Source organism: Haliotis rubra, unplaced genomic scaffold (genome assembly GCF_003918875.1).
Source record: "Haliotis rubra isolate DU_JTF1 unplaced genomic scaffold, ASM391887v1 Scf212, whole genome shotgun sequence".
Classification (NCBI taxonomy): domain Eukaryota; kingdom Metazoa; phylum Mollusca; class Gastropoda; order Lepetellida; family Haliotidae; genus Haliotis; species Haliotis rubra.
Window position 1 is genome coordinate 912,759 of NW_025766137.1, and position 18,758 is coordinate 931,516.

General features: G+C 41.7%; 2 protein-coding genes across 3 annotated transcripts in view; one reads left to right on the forward strand and one right to left on the reverse strand.

Moving 5' to 3' along the window:
- The window catches only part of LOC124276732 (2-oxoglutarate dehydrogenase, mitochondrial-like), a 109,647-nt gene extending 102,601 nt beyond the window's left edge, over positions 1–7,046 (reverse strand). For both annotated transcript variants that reach the window (XM_046712373.1, XM_046712372.1), the window contains exons 1-2: positions 6,935–7,046; positions 6,224–6,811 (exon numbers count right to left, since the gene is read on the reverse strand). In XM_046712373.1, the coding sequence (XP_046568329.1) occupies positions 6,224–6,436 (213 nt within the window). In that variant the 5' untranslated portion in view covers positions 6,437–6,811; positions 6,935–7,046. The remainder of the gene's footprint in view (positions 1–6,223; positions 6,812–6,934) is intronic.
- Positions 7,047–15,479: 8,433 nt separating this feature from the next.
- On the forward strand, positions 15,480–16,785 carry LOC124276717. Its single transcript, XM_046712360.1, has 2 exons — positions 15,480–15,542; positions 16,210–16,785. Exons 1-2 carry the CDS (start codon positions 15,480–15,482, stop codon positions 16,717–16,719), a joined length of 573 nt encoding a protein of 190 aa, XP_046568316.1. The 3' UTR covers positions 16,720–16,785.
- Positions 16,786–18,758: the final 1,973 nt, after the last annotated feature.

An 18,758-nucleotide genomic window follows, 5' to 3' on the forward strand; every position in this document is an offset into this window, starting at 1 on the left:
ATCTGCAAAGGCATTATAATTGACTGGAGCATCATCGATACCAGGATATATACTACCCTGACATCAGGTAGACGCACCCGAGCATGTACCATATGCCACAGCCTCACACACACAGCAGAATTTTGTTTCCTGACCAGCAAAAGGACAGTAACTTCCATCCCTATCACCGGAATCATGATTCTCACGGATGTCCACGCAGCATTATTGACGGCGACGAAATCTGCAATAACTTCAACGACAGGGGCTGTAAAAGAGACCCATGCATCTTTGCCCATAGATGCGTTACCTGCCGCAAAGAGGGGCACGGCCGACTGGATTGCCCAAAAACTAATATCCGGGAAGAAAAGAGGAAGTGACTGGTAGCTTCTACGCCCATTGACACACAGCACCTACTGAACGAATTATCTGGACACCCTGACAAAGCGTTTGTGGATACACTCATCAATGGGTTAAATTACGGTTTTCATCCACTCATTGAGCCAGTCCTACAGACCAACATCGAATGCAGTAACAACTTAAGTGCCAGGAAACAGCCAGACGTGGTAACGGCAGCAGTTGAGAAAGAAGTAAAAAATCAGTTTGTGTGTGGTCCTTAGGACTTACCCCCTTTCCAGGGGGACAGAGTGAGCCCTCTTGGCGTTGCAGAGGGTAAATACAGTAATAAGAAAAGACTCATACTAGACCTGTCTGCCCCTCACAATTCAGATGAGCCAAGCATTAACAAATTAATAGACAAAGAATCATGCTCTCTCACATAAGTGACCATAGACAAAGCAATTGACACCATAAAACGATGTGGCCAGGGTGCATGGTTATGTAAAGTTGACATATCCGATGCCTTCAAGCAAATCCCAATACACCCAGACTTTTGGAGGTACTTTGGATTCAAGTGGAAGAATAAATATTACTTCTACCAACGCTTAGCATTTGGATGCAGGTCTAGCCCGTGTATATTTAACATGCTTTCCCAGGCACTCGTGTGGGTTGCCAAGAACAAATATGGCATACAAAACATTTTGTGGTTGCTGGACGATTTTTTGACCATCGACAAACCCAGTTATGATGCTGACAGGACCATGGCACTACTATCTCTGGTCTTCAATCAATGCCGAGTACCCTTAGCCAATCACAAGACAGTGGGACCAGTACACGAACTTGAATACCTCGGCATTATTTTAAACACTGTTAACATGGAAGCACGTCTACCACGGAACAAGATCGAGCGCATTGGTGAATTCATTCAATCATTCCTGGAAAAGAAAACGTGTAAGAAGAGAGACTGATTGTCACTGTTAGGACATCTCAATTTTGCCTGCAAAGTGATCATACCAGGTAGATCGTTTGTGTCCTACTTGATTGAACTGTCCACCAAAGTATAAGAACTGCACCATTTTGTCCACATTAGCAAAGAGTGTAAAAAAGACTTAACAATGTGGAAAAAATTCCTGTCTGATTGGAATGGAGTATCATTCTTCCTTGACCTTCACATTACCAGTCATGCTCACTTACACCTGTTCACAGACTCATCATCAGTAGGATTTGGGTGTATCTATGGATCATGGTGGTTTGCGGAGGCGTGGCCTGCCGACCTTCCTCGGACACATACTTATGGCCTATCTATGTCCTTCCTTGAATTGTACCCCATAGTAGAAGCGGCCATTTTATGGGGGCAGGAGTGGAAGTGTAAACGTATACTGTTCCACTGCGACAACAACGCTACAGTGGACATCATACATAAGGGACGCTCCAAATGTACTAGGATAATGAAACTTATGCGTAGATTAACCTGGTGTGCTGCTACTCACAATTTTATCGTACTTGCCCAACACCTCCCAGGAGTTAAAAACTGTATTGCAGACTCTCTTTCACGGTTGCAGATCGACAGGTTCAGGAAGCTGGCGCCCCATGCAGACAAAGAACAACATCCCTGCCCACCCATCAACCAAGTACTCTGGGACTAACATCAAGTCTAAATACATTGTGGGATGCAGCAGTGAGTCAAAAGTGAGGTGAGGTGAGGTGAAATTGGGTTTTACGTCGTGCTTGAGAATATTTCGCTCATATGACGACGTACATGCGTGTGTATGTGTGGCTGCTTGTACTAGCCCAGACTTAAGCTGGTTTAATAGTGCTAGCCCACTGAGATACAATGCCGCAGTGAAGCATGAATACCCAACTCAGACACATTATACTGACTCCGAGCCGACCAGTCCTTGTTGTACCCATTAATGCCGAGCGCCAGGCAGGGACCAACAAGTACCATATTTTAACGTCTTGGTATGATGCGGTCGGGGATCGAACCCGCGACCTTCCGCTCTCTGGGCGGACGCTCTAACCACTACACCACGGAGGCGGTTGTGAGTCAAAGGACAAGAGCCACATACTCAACAGGTTTTCAGGTGTTTATCCAGTTTCTCATCATGTTTCATTTATTCCTACCATCAGTGAATGGACTACCCCAAATAGATGAAGAATTGCTCATGCAGTTTGTGGCTTATTGTTTCAATACCCTCCATCTGAAGTACACCACAGTGAAAACCTATATAGCAGGCATCAGATATGAGTACATGTCAAAGGGCATGTATTGTGTTTTTGATCGATCAATTCTAGGGGCCACCAGTAGACTGCTAACAGTACTGAAAGGATAAAAGAAATTGCAATCTTCTCCTGTGTTACAGAGGCTTCCCATCACGTACGACATTCTCAGGAACATGGTAGTGACATTGAAGAGAGGCGTGTTCGGACCATACAATGATCTGATGATGGAAACCATGTGTACAGTTGCTTTCTTTGGATTTATGAGATGTAGTGAATTCACCTGTGTATCTCCTTTTAATCCTGCGGTCAACATGTGCTTGTCAGACGTCACACTAGACAAGAGTGTGCCTTGTGCTAAAGTGTTGTTAAAGGTGTCCAAAACGGACCCCTTTCGAAAAGGTGTTGTAATCACGTTGTGTAGTACAGGAACACCTGTTTGTCCTTACACAGCTCTAAAATATTGGATACAGGTGCGCAGCAACAGGGGTACTTTGCCATCACATCCCCTGTTTATCAATGCAGAAGGGCAACACATTACTAGAGCAAGATTTCTGGGATACCTAAGATGTACCCTTCACAGAATAGGGATCAATGGTGACTTATACAACACACATAGCTTCCGTCGCGGAGCGGCTTCCTCGTGCAGTGCTGCCCAGATAGAAGGGCACCTCATTCAAACGCTTGGACGTTGGAGATCAGACTGCTTTCTCCGATATATTGATGTATCGAACTCTACATTACAAGCAGCTCAACGAGCTATGTGCTTTGTTTAACCTACCTCAGTCATTTTATGGGGGGCATTCACTCATACTCACATTCCTTCTCATGGGCCTCAAAACATTCTCCGACAGGAGAAACTGTTTTGGCCCCCCAAAAAGTGTAAGCACCCGGCGTGCTAAGGGTAACCCTAGGACACATCCGGCGTGTAACCACTTAGCCCTAGGGTCATTTGGCAATCAGCCCCACCAATTCCCCAATCTTGTATATCAATAAATAATGTTTGATATATTTTTTGTCATGTCATTATTTGCATAAATATACATAACTTGTTATGAGTTTATGCAACAAGGACATGTCCCACCCTCATTGCTAGTCTAGTCCATTTAACATTTATATGTTTGCTTGTACCATGCTTCATTACGCACGTCTCTATGACTTGTTTACACCTCTCTACCATGGTCTTTGATATCACCTTACCCCAGTTAGACAGGTACGGCACACCGCGCGTTCTGTCTCATTTATCCCTAACATAGATTCCTTTGATATATGCATATTACTACTTTGCATTACAAGTAGTTATATGTACAGCAACAATATACTACATTTACATTCGTTATCAAGCAATCCTACCACATATTTGCCAAGCTACCCACAATGCCTTAGGTTCCCGGTTCCTGTGTATTCGCCATTTTGGAAGGACTTCAGATTTAGTATTTTGCTTACCCACCCACCTCCCTTCAACAGGGATCATATTCTATCATGTTTTAATTTCATTTACATCCATTGTTACTTGTACTACGTGGGACTGGTTGCTGATTTGGGCCTCAAAACATTCTCCCACAGGAGAAACTGTTTTGGCCCCCCAAAAAGTGTAAGTACCCGGCGTGCTAAGGGTAACCCTAGGACACATCCGGCGTGTAACCACTTAGCCCTAGGGTCATTTGGCAATCAGCCCCACCAATTCCCCAATCTTGTATATTGATCTTCCATGCTTTAGAATTTATGTTTTATGTTTGTCATGTATATTTGTCTTAATATATTGTAATATGTAGTGTACCCTCATTGTTTATTCTGCACCATGTGGAAAGGCATTAATATAAGCCACAGGCTTGTTTGCCAATCCAGTCCATTTCATTATTATATTATAGGCACATGCTCTATTGAATAATAAATATCGTTTAAAACAATTGATACAGGCACTCCACAAGCAATTGCAGACCCAGTACTTGCAATGCCTTGTGTACTCCAGACATCTCATATATGCTGTGTAAATTACACCAATTTTACTTGGAGTTTTCCATGTTATCACCCTGTCCTGTCAATTTGTATTGTACTTGGAGATTAAACAAATGATGCTGTTATAAAATAAGAACCAATGCAATAATGTGTCAGTTAAGGGTTTAAAGGTATTTTTCTGTAAATGACTGTTTCTTAATGAAGGAGCAACAGGGAAAGGCAAGCTGTCTCGGGGCACATTGAGTTGGAAACCATAACAGAAGTGAGTGAGTTGGGCCATTGCTTACATCGTACTGAAAGAAGTGTTATCGTCCTTCAGAACAAACATATGTCCCATATCAGTTTGTCTGGTGAAGTTTAATCATAAATTTCTTTCTTATTTCTAACAAAGTCTCTTATCACCTGAATTCAAGGAAGGGATACAATGTACATTTTAATGTCACTAAATGTTTAATCATTGAATACAGGTTTTACTTAATTTAATTAATTAATACAGGTATTTTGCTTCAGTAGAATTTGGGTAAGGCACCTAACTGATGTGACTCAGATATTCGGAAACTTGTTTGGACAATACTAGTATGTACTTTCTCTGGACCAGGATGACATAAAGATTGAAATAACGCTTAAGAATATCCAAACAATTGTGAAACATGTCACTTATTATTACTATTAGAGACAGCTTTAGCTTAATTAAACATAAGCCAACATCAGAGTATTTAGAATGTGTGACACAACCCGCCTCATTATAGTGAAAGTAAATAGATTTTTTCCACACAATAATTGTTTCTAAACAGTTAATGCTATTTAATCAAGTTTGATTTAGGTTTCTGTTTTATAACATGTAGACAAATAATATGCAAAATATAACAAATATTGGTTGTGGACACTTTGGGCAAAATGTCCTTGGACCAAATGATGTATACATGTGGGTAAGAGTTCCTCCCGTTCCCCCATCTCAAATAATATCTATAAATGTTCCTCCCATTCCCCCATCTCAAATAATATCTATAAATTAATATATACTACAGTTATTAACAAAACCTAACACAACAATTACAATACTAGAGAAGACACAAAAATAACCAAAAGCCCCAAAATTAATTACCATATATATGGTCGAACTACAGACCCGTGCAAAAAAGTATTCGGACACTTGACGTAATTTCCATAGACTTACATGTTATTTCAGTGTAGCATAAATCATTTTCATGAAGTGAGTTCAGGGTGGATCATTGTAAACTTTGACAGGCAAATTTGAAATCATCTCTGCTCTGAGCACATAATTTCAGTTCAATTTTCCGACACTATTTAACTAAAGACATCACATTTATAAATTTGTGTATGGTTCCACAATGCACAATCCCATTCGTTGGTTTCACATTAATTTTCGACTCACTGTGCGCATGCGCAGAGCGTGTAAAAATATCCACTGGACAACTTCCGGTTTGGTCGTATGCTTTACCGATAGTGTAAACACACTCTAAAGAAAGCAAACATCAAAACAAATATATGGTTTTATGTCAAATGTAACTGATATTTATGCTACACTAAATTAACATGTAAGTCTATGGAAATTACGTCAAGTGACCGAATACTTTTTGCACGACTCTGTATGTTGCGTTACCTCTGTTAATATGCCCGAAGAAAAATACAGGGGAACGGAAGGAACTCTTTCCTAAATGTGTTTGCAATAGGCACATCTACTTGCCTAAGTTAAACATTTATTCACCTTATGAACACTGTCAGGATCTTTCTGCCATGCCACATACATGTCCTCAAGATATGCCGAGGAACTGCCACTGAGGAAGGGCTCTGCCGCTGCTTGGGTAGCATAAGTTTTTGCTTGCCTTGATGTGTCATCAGGTCGACTGGAATAGGCTCTGCTCAAACAAGATGTTCGAGCCCTTGACAACAAAGTTCTTACAGACAAGCGATACATCATGTAAACGTCTTTTTTACGTGAAAATGTCTTATATTATGGCAAAGATGGTGATCAATCATAGATGCCAGCCTGGTGGCTGGGTTACACTGTAGTAGACACAGTCAACGTGGGCTTGTTTTCTTCCAACTTGGTCTATCAAACCAGCTGTTGATCGGATGGGATAGCTTCCCGATTTTGACCTTCAAGTACGCCTCACACAATTACAAAACATCAAAACTCGGGGAAAATCATCTAATGGCAGAAATCTTGATATCGAAATGCTGTTTTCCTCCGCTTTTCTGAATGTCGGAAGTCAAAGCCTGCTTTGGAGCAACACTCAGTGCTTTGACTTTGTAACTTCCCAGGAAATGGCGACCTTGTCGTCCGCGAGAATATCTGCAAATACGGAAAGCAGAGGATGTGATCGTGATAGGTGCTGAGCTGTCTAAGAAAAAATACCACATAACATTTCAACACCATTGGAGATTAAAGGCAGTAAACATCTAATGTTCTACGTACGTGTGATTTCTTAAAGCTCTTCGTATTCAACCCAAGTTGCCGATCTCAATGTCAACTGTTACTCTCGCGTGATAACGCGAGAGTGTGAATGTGCCGTTTTGGCGCAGATCCTTTGGACTTTTGGGATAGTGTTGGGCCTGTGATAAACACGTTTGTTACTGCTTGCTGTATCAGTATCCTTTCTGTTCCATGCTAGTGGTTTTAATTTTTGTTTGTTTATCAGAATAAGGCCTTTCAGATCCTGAACCCATTTGTCAGTTAGTGGTGTGTGGACAAAGATTTATTATGCATATAAGTCACTAGGGCACATTCGATTCCGGATCAGCGCGATTCTGTTTCAAAGTCTGTCCAAAGGATACCTGCGCTCGTGGGTGTTGGGTTAGGTTAAAACAACCTCATGTCAGAAAGCCCCTCAGAACGTAAATATAAATCCAAAATGGCCAAATATAGTAGTCAAAACGGCCAAAAAAGCCACATGGTCGCTTACCTAAAGGTTAAAACGGCGATGTGCCTTAATTGCAACATTGCTGGCTAGTACACATTGTTAAGTGCTTTGTTGTTGTGTCTTATATATATACACAGTCAGATCGAGCTCTTTTGTCATGTAACTGTGCCCCCCCTCCCCCCCCCCAAAAAAAGCTGTATCTGCCCCTCACACATACAAACATGGTGGAAGCCCACTAAACCGGCAGATGTTTTAACGTGGCACTAGAAATTGGCACTAGAATTTGGTCCCGACAGAAGCTAGTTAATTTATGATCATTTACACGCCCTATAATCCGGCGTCAGTCTATTCCGTATTTCGTCACAACAAAGACCGCAAGACCGCCCAATTGACTGTGTTTACAGTAATTAACGCACTCTAAACCGGCATTCGGTATCTCGGCTCTCAAGTTGATTGGCTGAATTAACAGTGGATTACCATCGGCATTTAGCTCATTGATGTTGCCTGATAAAAGGAGTATGTATGGTTTGGATTAGACCTAAGTACGTCAGGTAGATTGGTGAGTGACACGTCTCTCTTGTATTATAAACTAACTGTCGTGTGAATGAAAACAGTAATTTCAGTTGGCTTCAGAATTAAATGTCAGCGAGTTTAAGGCATCAAATGGTTGGCTGGCACTTGGAAGACACTATACTACACTCTTCAAAAAAAGAAACGCAAAATGAAATTCAAGAATGATACTTACAATTTTATACACATATGTAAACTCAGACATTTTTTTAGGGTTGCACATTGTTTCTGGAATGTTTTAGAAGATCATGCTTGACCAAACGCAACCAAAAATGATTTTGAACGGTTTTGTCAATCAGGATTGTCATGATGTGCGTGGATGTCATGCAGCACGAATATCAGGCACAATGATTGTTTCTCACGTGCAAAGCATGAGTACAGCATGTGACTATAAAAGACGCAAATGAATCTCACAATTTCATCCACGATCTTTGCAAGTACTGTACACGAAAATGGGACGTCTCAACGCTGCCGATCGAAATCAGGCAATTGGACGATTGCAAGCTGGCGAATCAAAGAGTGAGGTGGCAAGGATCTTCAACGTTCATCCCTGCACAATAACTCGATTGTGGGGTCGATTTCGTCAAACAAATTCGACAAATGACCGTCCAAGATCAGGAAGAGTCACCACACCTGCCCAAGATCGGTACAGCCGGGTAACCCACCTACGTGACCGCCATCGTACCGCCCGGGACACAGCACAAGAACAGTTTGGAGCCCGAAGAGTGTCCGATCAGACAATCAGGAACCGTCTCCAAGAAGTAGGAATACGTGCCAAACGTTCAAAAGTTGCCCCTCCTTGACACGACTACATCGACGTCGACGAGTGAGATGGTGTAACACGGTGCTGCCATGGAACCTGGCAAACTGGAGGCGCATATGGTTTAGCGATGAATCCCGTTATCTCCTCAGGCTACGTGATGGGAGTGACCGTGTCTACAGACGACGTCATGAACGTTTTGCTCCTAACTGCATCAGACAGGTGGACAGATTCGGTGGAGTGAGTGTTATGGTGTGGGGAGCGATCTCATACACCCGCAGATCGGAACTTGTGCTTGTCCAAGGCAATCTGACGGCCAATCGATACATCGACCCGATTCTCCGTCCGCACGTCCTTCACTTTGTTGACCGTCAACGGCCGCTCTTCCAACAGGACAACGCCAGGCCCCACACAGCACGTGCCACCGTGGACTACCTGGCCAATAACAACATCAATACCCTCCCCTGGCCCTCCAGATCCCCGGATCTAAATCCAATCGAACACCTTTGGGATCAGATCGATAGACGGGTACGTCGACGTCGTATTCCACCACAGAATCTTCAACAGTTGTTCCACATGCTGCAGGAGGAATGGAGAAGGATTCCACAACAAAACATCCAACAAGTGGTTCGATCTGTACCCAGGAGGTGTCGGGCAGTGGTAGCAGCTGGAGGTGGTCATACGAGGTACTGACTTCAACACCACCTGGTGGACAGCAGTAATGACTGTGATGACTGTTATTCTCATGATATACGGACAAGATAGCAATGCATTGCTCCACAAAATTTCATTCATGTATCTTTGTTTTCCGCTGATGTACACGTCCTTGAATAACACCAAATTTTCATTGATATTTGGGTTTTGCGTTTCTTTTTTTGAAGAGTGTACATCAAACAGTTCAAAGTGAGCGGCGAAAGTGCCAGTGTAGATCAGAGTGATGTTGACAAGTTTAAGTCCCGTCCCCCGACTTTCATTGGTGGGTATGCACCTGAAGATGTCTTTAAATACGATGAGACTGGTTTGTTTTTCCGTGCTTTACCGGGTGTTCTCTTTATTGATGAATAAAGAATATGATGACTATGAACACGATGTTCATTCGTATATTTTACAGCACACGGAAGATCATTCACAGGTTGAAAAGCGAAAAGGTCTCTAAAACCGGCACGCCCGCTATACCGGCATTTTTTGCCGGTCCCAACGAATGCCGGTTTAGAGGGCTTCAACTGTACATACATATATATATGCCACGACAAAACTGCATAATTACTGAAGCGGGAAATGCGTTGTTGCTATTAATAGTACCCTATAGAGATATCCTGAACAGCAGAAGAAACGTCAATTTTCAAAACCAAATGCATAATTTTGTTCTTACAAGTAGGGCTTCAACGAGTCCATTTTTTTGGACTCGAGTACTCGAGGGGTGAGACTCGACTCGGACCCGAGTACTCGAAATTCATACCTTTCAAGCAAACGATCAATTGTCAAGATAGTTACCTAATCATTTTAAGAAGTGAAATCTCAATCGATGTATAATATTGACTCTCATCTGCAGACTTGTAACAACTAATACCATACAGCCACACCTTGTGAGGAGTAAACTATTTAATCTAGGTGTTAATAAAAACATTATCAGATGGGTTAAAGAATTCAGGGTACATAGAACTCAGTATGTCAGTGTCAATGGCTATCAATCTTCTTTTCTCTCAACCTCTACTGGAGATCCACATGGCTGTGTTCCTTCATCCGTTCTCTTCGTTTTGTATACCAGTGACTGTTACTTGTCAATATATGACTTGTTTACTGTGAAATTTGCAGATGACGCCACTGTTACTGATTCTGATTCTGAACATTATTATCGTCAAAGCATTGACAAAACCGTAATGACAGTTTTTTATCAAACCTTTATTCACAGTGTGTTGACCTACAATTTTCTATGTTGGTATGGGGATCTGTCTCATCGCAACAAAAACAGACTTTTCAAAATTGTTAATACTGCTTGCAAAATTTCTGGAGTGTATTTCGAGTATAGTCAAAAAAGGCAGCTAAACTTAGATTTGATAGTTGACATATTTGATCTCACCATTTTGAACTACTTCCTTCTGGACGCTGCTGTCGATTACCTTCCCTCAAAACAGCTCGACAGTCTTTCATACCATCAAGTATTCGTGAATGCACCAAATATTTTGAATCACCATCATGTGATTAGAACTAGAATTATTCAGCCTCTTTACCTATGTGGTTAATTGAATTATATCATGTCAGTTTTATTTGTAAATAGCATTCGTTTTGAGCATGTAATTATTGTGTATATTTTTGTGAACTGTGTATGTATTCATTTTGAGACAGTTTGGATGTATGAGAACTTCCTCCGGGATAATAAAGTTATATCTTATCTTAATATTAGACGTTAACGGTCGCTCATGCTTAGCACATGGCAGACAGTCCGTCAACGTCAATAATTCGAGTTATCTCCCCTTTTCGAGTCCTCGAGTCCTTGGAAATGGACTCGAGTCCAGCTAAACCCGACTCGCCCTCGAGTACTCGAGTACCCGTGGAAGCCCTACTTACAAGGTGGTGTTTTTATTATGATTTTACCGTTTTGTTAACATGTCTTTCGATCCAAATTGACAGCTATTACTAACATCAGTACGTGTGTTTTCTGATGAAAAAGCATATCGGCCAAACGTTCGTGCCTAAAAAAGGCAGACGTGGTAAAACGTTCCGTATGACATTCGTGAAAATGAAAATGCACGTGAATATCGTGACAACCCTAACAATGAAAGCAAGTCCTAAACTCGCGTGAAATCATTCTTGTTTTTTGACACAATCGCCATGCCACGACTTATGAGAGATCAGAGGACCCAAGCCGTGGGACGATTGCAGACTGCACGTAGGGTAGCCATGCAATCATTTTAATGTTCATGTTAGGACAATCTACCAAGTGCAGGAGCGGTATCAGGCCTCTAACAACGCCCAAAGCCGTACACGCAGTGGACGACCTTCAGTAACACCACAACTTCAAGACCGACCGATTGTGCGCGAACATCTGGAGGATCGTTTCACCAGAGCGACGGAAACAGCACGCCAGACCATTGGGACTCACAGCAGATTTAGACCCATTTGTGCCGAAACAGTGAGTTGACGTTTGCGCGTAAGAAACCTCTGCTGTCACAAAACATCACACATATCGTACCCATTTGCAATCTTTCCAGCACCTCCTGTCCTAACAGAGGGTTCAGTCGATGTTGACATGTTAATGACATGCCCCGAATGGTCGATAGTCCGGGATGCCCTGGCAGTTAAGGATCCAACGCTGTTGATGCGGATGACGCCACTGTGCGACTCCGGTTGCGCAGATGGAGAACTTACAGGAGTTAGTCATCTATTGGGGTAGTCACTCGGGTTCTCCAGTTCCTGGACTGTGAGAGGTCTGGGCAGTCTGGTTGACACATCTTATTAGTTCAGTAGTGTGGCTGTTCGAAGCCCCATCTGCAACATTCCAATGGCTCGTTCTCGCTCCGCTGCTGATCATCCTGGCATTTTAATGTGTGCCTAGGCTATAACAGGTTTTACCACTAACGATCTCAGTTGACTGTGCTTTATACTGTTTGTGCATATAGTTCACGCACGTGTGATCATGATTTTCATGAAATCCCTCGCACAACACTGTAAAGGATTTCTGTTGTGTTGTGGTGGCACTTACGCAATGTCATTACAAAACACCAGGAGAGTACTTTCGTTTGTACAAATAATATTGAAACTTCATTTTCAGAATGTTATGTTTGAACGGAAAATTATTTCAGTATCTCTTCCCAGAAAAACAATAACTTGTTGATGAGTATCAAACGACGGTCAACCATATCATGTACTTAATGATTTCCTGAAATTGTATATTATGTACATGAATGTTAAAATGTGGTGTGTACTTTCTTTTTCTCAAACAGCTGTATCCGCCCCCGGCATGTAAAACCTGCATCGATGTAGTGACAAGAGTATGTGAAAACGTTAATCAGCTGGGATCGTCCTTTTAAGAAAACGTGCATGGAACATAACTCATGAAACTACAGTTTGTAAACAACTAAGGTATATGACGGTGAGTTATCGCCTGGTGCAACCAGGACATTACAAACACAGGCCATATTTATGAACACTGGCATGAGCTGCCAATATTTACCCTAAAAACCCACATCAATTCACTGAAAAGAAACATTTCCTGTGTCTTACAACTAGGTCTGAATGTAAGTACATTTGAACATAGTGTTCAAGTAAGTAAGGACTCCCACATCACTAGCAAACCATGTCAGTTTAATATGTTTCCTCTGTAACCCGACCCCTGAAACGGTTTCTTGCAGATAATAGACCCTGAACCTGCGGCAAATCTAGACTTGCTCCACCTATGGCCATTGAATTACAGTAATGGTTTGGTGGAGAAGAAACTTACATGGTTCAGGGACTGAGACAGACAAATCCTCTTCGTGCTTCCTCAATATCTCACTCATCACCGAAAAGGAAGTGATGTCTGGGAAGGGACATCACGCCCTTGAGACCTTTGAGGATCCTCTGTTTTTTAATGCAGGGGGATATACAGTCGACGCCTCGTCCGCCTGTCCCTAATCATTTTGTTTCCGGAGCATAATTCAAAAACTATTCAACATTGTTCAACAAAATTTGGTAAATATACACCTGGAACTAAATTAAGCACACCTCTACTTTCTGGATGATGAGAAACAAAAAGTGCTGTAACTCTCTCACTATTCCAAAGATAGTGGAACCTTAGCTATTGTGAAACATACGATCTATTGGCAAATGAAAATCAAGACAATGATTCCAATACGTGTTGTTTTAATAGCGTAACCAATGTGATTTGGTCACTATTGATTCTTGATGAAAATAGTCACTGAACAAGTATGGTCGTAGCATTGTCAATGGCTGACTATTACAAGAAATGATGCACAAGGAATGTCACATGTTAACATCTGATGGGTCTGGCATCAGTATCGGGTGTATCCCCCACGTGCTTGGATGACAGCTTGAATCCTCCTCATCATGCTACTGGTAAACCTTCTGATACGATCAATTGGCAATTGCAGCCATTCTTCATGCAAAGCAGCTTCCAGCTGTGCAAGATGCTGGAGAGGGGGTTCTCTCAACCTCACACGGCGTCCAAGAAAGTCCCAGATGTGCTCCAAAGGATTCAAATCGGGGCTCATTGCTGGCCAAGGTAATGTCATGATAGCCTCATTCTGGAGATATGCGGTCACAGCACGTGAACGATGCGGCCTGGCGTTGTCATCCATGAATATCAGGTGAGTAGCCAACGGGTGGTTGTCAAAGTGAGGCACGACAACTGGATTGGGAATATCCCGGATGTACTGCTGACCATCAAGATTTCCTCGGACAGTCACCATTTGAAGTTTACAGTCGTGTGAAAGACAACTCCAGATCATAACCGATCCTCCACCATAAGAAACAGTAGGGTGGATATTCCTGGGCACGTAAGCAGTGTTTTTATGCCTCCACACTCTCATTCGACCATCTGTAACGTGGAGGAGGAACCTGCTCTCATCTGACCAGTGGACCATCCTCCATGTCCTCAGGTTCCACTGGCGACGGGCCATACACCACTCCAGACGTCGTCTCTTATGGAGATCAGACAGAGCAGGACGTTTGATGACTCTTCTGGACCTCATACCAAGTGCCCTAAGGCGATTTCAGACGGTTCTGGTGGATAATTGTCTGTAGGGTAACCACAGGGGCTTCAAAACCGAACTTGTGGCAAAGGGTTCTCGCCTTACCAGACGTGCCAGGCTGCGATCATTACGGGCCGTTGTCTTCCTGGGTTGTCCAGGCCTTGGACGATCTCTCAAATCTGTCATCTGATGTTTTCGGACAAGTCGGCTGATGACCGAGTGACTATAGCCCAGTTGTCGTCCAACAGCTTTGAAGGACATGCCTGTTGCATGCATGCCGACAATTTGCCACCTTATTGCTTCAGAAAGTCTTCTCCTCGCCATTTCAGTATTCATTAATGGAGACAGTTATAAATTTGTCTGCTTTTATACCCATAAATTGCATGTCAGAGAAACTGAATTTTGGGAAAAGTGTGGGTTGTATGCTTCACGTGCACAAGGGATGCGTTGTGACGAGTGCAAAGGAACTGAAACACCTTTTTAGACTACTAGAGATGTGTTGTAATACAGAGATATCATTCATGTTTAACGATGGTTAACAGTTGCTCTACTATCATGAAATATATCAGGGGGTGCTTAATTAAGTTCCAGGTGTATATATAAAACAAAACCTAAAGTGGTGCCTTTTGCTATTTACAGATTTTTGGCATTTATATTTTTCATAATTTCCGTGGAAACGATTTGGACTTAGTCTAAAAAAATCAAGTTGGACTTTCAGTCACTGTGAGATGATTTGTTCTTTCAAATATGTGGGTACCGGCGGATTTGTCGTCTTCTGATGACTCTAGTTTTCTGAGGGACGACTATACTTGTAACCAGGAAGCAACATTTTCCCGCCTGCTTCCTTGGATACTGTCCAAGATTTCAATAACTTCCTTAACTCCCCCTGGAAGGTAGAGGAGCACGAACATCTCAAGTCGTTAGTCATGCACATCGTCCACTTCGTTAAAACAACCACACTTGGCATAGGCAGGTGGAGAGGATGCCGGAACCCTCCACCAACACTACTTTCTAAAGTTAGGATTATGTCTGAACGATCTAGGCTCCTCCTGTTATTTCTTAAATCAACAATATGTCACAATGTCGCAAATAACTTCAAATAACTTCAGAAATACGTTCGTCACCAGCACACAGATGAAAAAGGTTACTGTTGTCGTACATGCGTAAGAGACCTGGGGCTCGTAACTCGAAGCAGTCTTTAAATCAGCTCCTAACGCATGGTTAACGAACGCTTTAGTAACGTCGTTAAACAAATTAAGAAGTGTATCACAAAGCATTCGCTGAACAATCCTTAAGCGTTCGTTAGGCGTTCCTTAAAAAAGCGTAACTCGGAATATAGACAAGGGTTGTGTAGCAAGCATTGTGCAATGGCAGACAGCACGACAAATCAGATACTGCAGGCAGTGCTAGCACAGTTACATGTGACACTTTGTACTGGTCCATCTGGATAGTACTTTTAGTTGCGAAACTTTTTGAGTTCACTCAGAACACTACCGACAGTTTGTTCATTGACCGCAGCACAATATTGGTAATCTGCAGCTGCGTCACTTGCCGCTCTATTCAACATCTACATTGCAATCTTGGTAGAACTGATTTAGATAAATCCGAAATTGCTACAGTTCTTGAAATTTCCAATCTTAAGTGTCAAACGTGTTCTAATATTTAGTTGAAATGGAACAGGACAACATTTCACAAAAGCCGACAAAGGGAAAGAAAAATTGGAATGCCCGGTTTAACGACGAAGAGAGATCGATTCTCGTAAAAGAATTTTCTAACCAATAAAAAAGTTTAAGTCAACAAATTTTCAAAGAAAACAAAAGGCTTGGGAAAAATCTGCAATGCCGTTAATCGCGTAAACCCATCAGTTATAAGAACAATTTCGGAACTTAAAAAGAAAGGGCAAGACATAAAATCATCCACTAAAACAAAAGAAGCATTACGAAGAAAAGAAATGAAGAAAAGTGGAGGCGGTAAAGTTTGTTTTGATACCCTGGACGAAACAGAGCAATTTGCTGTTGGGATTATTGATGACACTGCCATCGAAGGTGTTGAGGAGGACATTGGCACGTTTGTCGGCGAGCCATCCACGTCTACAGCTGTTGTGAAGCATTATGTCCATGTAGATGAAGTTGTAAATGAACTAGCAGCCATCGAAGACATCATTACTAAATCAGAGTCCTCAAAATCGATGACATCAACAAAACAAAGAAAATATCCGAAAACCTTGAACGAAAATAATGATGAGGAACTAATAAAAATTGAAAAAGAAAGACTGGAAATCGAGCGTCAACGATGGGCTGTTGACAAAAAGACGTCTTGAGCAGAAACTCAAAATAAAGAAACTGAAAATGGCAATTCAATTCCCTGAATACGCTGCCTATTTCAATGACTTGTCGAGTGATGTTGTTTTCCACTACCAAGAGAAGGGATGCAGTACCACAGACAATAAAGAAGGAGAAGCACTACCACACATCACCATCCACAGGGACAAAGACTACACGAACTGGTGATGTGTTCATACATGTTTCTGAACGTTTTCTTACTTAATTTCAAATTGTTTTGATTGTTCATTACTTTGTATGAATGTCACAGTTATGAAAAGATTTTTCGACTGTTAAAACCATATATTGAAATCATGACAAATGAAATATTTTGAAATCAGGTTGTTTTATTCGCAATATTTACAAAGATTATGCATGTTGAATTGTGTTTTACACGTTGGTCTTTTTCTGTTGACCTATCATTTCCTGGAAAATATTGTTTCAATTAAATTGTTTCGAACTCCAAAACCATTTCTTTGCTGTTGATTTCCAAGCATCAAGCAGTCATCATCATCCTGATTTTCATTGTCATCGTCTTCATCGTCATCAAGTTCTTCATGAAGTGGTAGGCCATTTGCAATGCAAATATTGTGCAGCATTGCCTGTGCAACTATTATCTTGCAACATTCTGAAGGTTCAAATAGTATGCACCCTCCAGATTTGTGAAGACAACGAAATCTCATCTTCCAAACACCGGTTGCCCTTTCACTTGTGTTTCGGGTTTTACGCTGAGAGATGTTATACCGTTGTTTGTTTGGTCTGGTAGGATTCAATATAGGAGTCATCAGCCATGGAGCACATGCATACCCGCTGTCTCCTAGCAACCAACCATCTCCCACCAAGCCTTGTTCAAAAGAATGCTTCAGGTTGCACATATTCCAAATATGAGAATCGTGAGTGCTGCCAGGCCATTGTGCAACTATGTTTGTTATTTGCAGTTGACCCCCATTCACAATTTGCACATTTATGCCATGGTATCCTTTCCTAGACACAAACAAATGTTCATCTTTTGTTGGCGCTTTGACTGGGATTATGGAACCGTCTATAGATCCAAGCACATTTGGAAAGTCAGCTATTTGGTTGAAATCAGCTTTCATTTTCTGTTTTTCAACTTGTGTTATTCAAAAATGAACATACTCATTGGCATGTTTGCACAATGACGTTGAGACAGCGTGGTCACATCTTGAAGCTGCCATTTTGGACAACCCTTGTACATCTGCACAAACGGTCAAGAAACACCCAGTTGCATAATAACGAAATGCTGTGACCACTTGTAGTGATACACTTAGAGCATTTGACCGACATGTAGGACGTGCAATATCATCTCTTATTAAATCACAGGGTTCAAAACTTGTGGTCTGCTGAGTCTGAATCTTGCTTGTATTTCACCATCATTCAATTTATCTAACGGATTATTACTGTCGCGCAATACACGGCTGACATTATGGATTCTTCGTTTGTTCCCATTTCTCACGTAGAGATAAACTGCCATTTTGATAGGTTGATATGGATCACGACCAGTTAAAGACTGCTTAAAGGTTGGTCAGTGGTATACCTTAAACACAGACGCTAACTTGCCTTTTAAGGATTGTCCTAACTTTAAGAATTGCTTCGAGTTACACACCGATAAAATAAAGTATGCTTAACGATTATCCTTATTTAAAGACAATCTAACGAGTGCTTCGAGTTACGAGCCTCTGAGCTGTAGGAAACGGTTATTTGCCCTTTTGTTTCTTAAAACGTGTAGTGAAATGTGATATGTGATATAGTCTCATTACATTTGCATCTGTTGAAACTGCAAATCATGGAATGATGCAATAGAAAGGTGAAACATATGTACACAAGATTATCAAAACAAGCATTGTCACTAAAGTGACATAAGCCCCGCCACAAATTATCAAATCAAACTTAAAAAAGTAATGAAAGTTTAAGATGAAGTTAAATGTCAACAAAAACATGACCAGTCAACCTCTCTTGATATCTTGCACTTTAGTTGTTCAAACACACAAATATTTTCAAGACTGACTTTGACCTTGAC

Coding starts and splice junctions, on each gene's coding strand:
- LOC124276717 (XM_046712360.1), top strand. CDS start 15,480: ATGTCGCAAATAACTTCAAATAACTTCAGAAATACGTTCGTCACCAGC. Junction 15,543..16,209: donor CCAGCACACAGATGAAAAAG/GTTACTGTTGTC, acceptor AAATTTTCAAAG/AAAACAAAAGGCTTGGGAAA.